General features: G+C 65.2%; 1 protein-coding gene across 1 annotated transcript in view; it reads left to right on the top strand.

Moving 5' to 3' along the window:
* The window catches only part of HNRNPA0 (heterogeneous nuclear ribonucleoprotein A0), a 2776-nt gene that overhangs the window by 491 nt on the left and 1346 nt on the right, over positions 1 to 939 (top strand). The window contains exon 1 of the mRNA XM_007461398.1: positions 1 to 938. This exon is cut by the window's left edge and continues 491 nt beyond it. Coding sequence (XP_007461460.1) covers positions 141 to 938 — 798 coding nt within the window. The 5' untranslated portion in view covers positions 1 to 140. The remainder of the gene's footprint in view (position 939) is intronic.

Genomic DNA, 939 nt, shown 5'->3' with positions numbered 1-939 from the left:
TCTTCCCTTCCCCGTCGGTGACCGGCGCGGGCGGCTCCAGCGACGGCTGGGCCCAAGCTGTGAAGAAGCCTTAGCCAACGATAACGGCGACGGCGAAACCTCGGAGCTCGCAGGGCGGGGGGAAGGCCCGGGCCGTGGAAATGGAGAATTCTCAGCTGTGTAAGCTGTTCATCGGCGGCCTCAACGTGCAGACGAGTGAGTCGGGCCTGCGCGGCCACTTTGAGGCCTTTGGGACCCTGACGGACTGCGTGGTGGTGGTGAACCCCCAGACCAAGCGCTCCCGTTGCTTTGGCTTCGTGACCTACTCCAATGTGGAGGAGGCCGATGCCGCCATGGCCGCCTCGCCCCATGCCGTGGACGGCAACACGGTGGAGCTGAAGCGGGCGGTGTCCCGGGAGGATTCGGCGCGGCCCGGTGCCCACGCCAAGGTGAAGAAGCTCTTTGTCGGGGGCCTTAAGGGAGACGTGGCCGAGGGCGACCTGATAGAGCACTTCTCGCAGTTTGGCACCGTGGAAAAGGCCGAGATTATTGCCGACAAGCAGTCTGGCAAGAAGCGTGGTTTCGGCTTCGTGTATTTTCAGAATCACGACGCGGCAGACAAGGCCGCGGTGGTCAAGTTCCATCCGATCCAGGGCCATCGCGTGGAGGTGAAGAAGGCTGTCCCCAAGGAGGATATCCACTCCGGTGGGGGTGGAGGCGGCTCCCGCTCCTCCCGGGGCGGCCGGGGCGGTCGGGGTCGGGGCGGTGGTCGTGACCAGAACGGCCTGTCTAAGGGCGGCGGCGGCTACAACAGCTACGGTGGTTACGGCGGCGGCGGTGGCTACAACGCCTACGGAGGCGGCGGAGGCGGTTCGTCCTACGGTGGAAGCGATTACGGTAACGGCTTCGGCGGCTTCGGTAGCTACAGCCAGCACCAGTCGTCCTATGGGCCCATGAAGA

The sequence above is a fragment of the Lipotes vexillifer genome, unplaced genomic scaffold (assembly GCF_000442215.2).
Source record: "Lipotes vexillifer unplaced genomic scaffold, Lipotes_vexillifer_v1.1 scaffold217, whole genome shotgun sequence".
Lineage (NCBI taxonomy): Eukaryota > Metazoa > Chordata > Mammalia > Artiodactyla > Lipotidae > Lipotes > Lipotes vexillifer.
The sequence above is the reverse complement of the archived record's forward strand: the minus strand, read 5'-3'. Positions and strand labels throughout refer to the sequence as shown.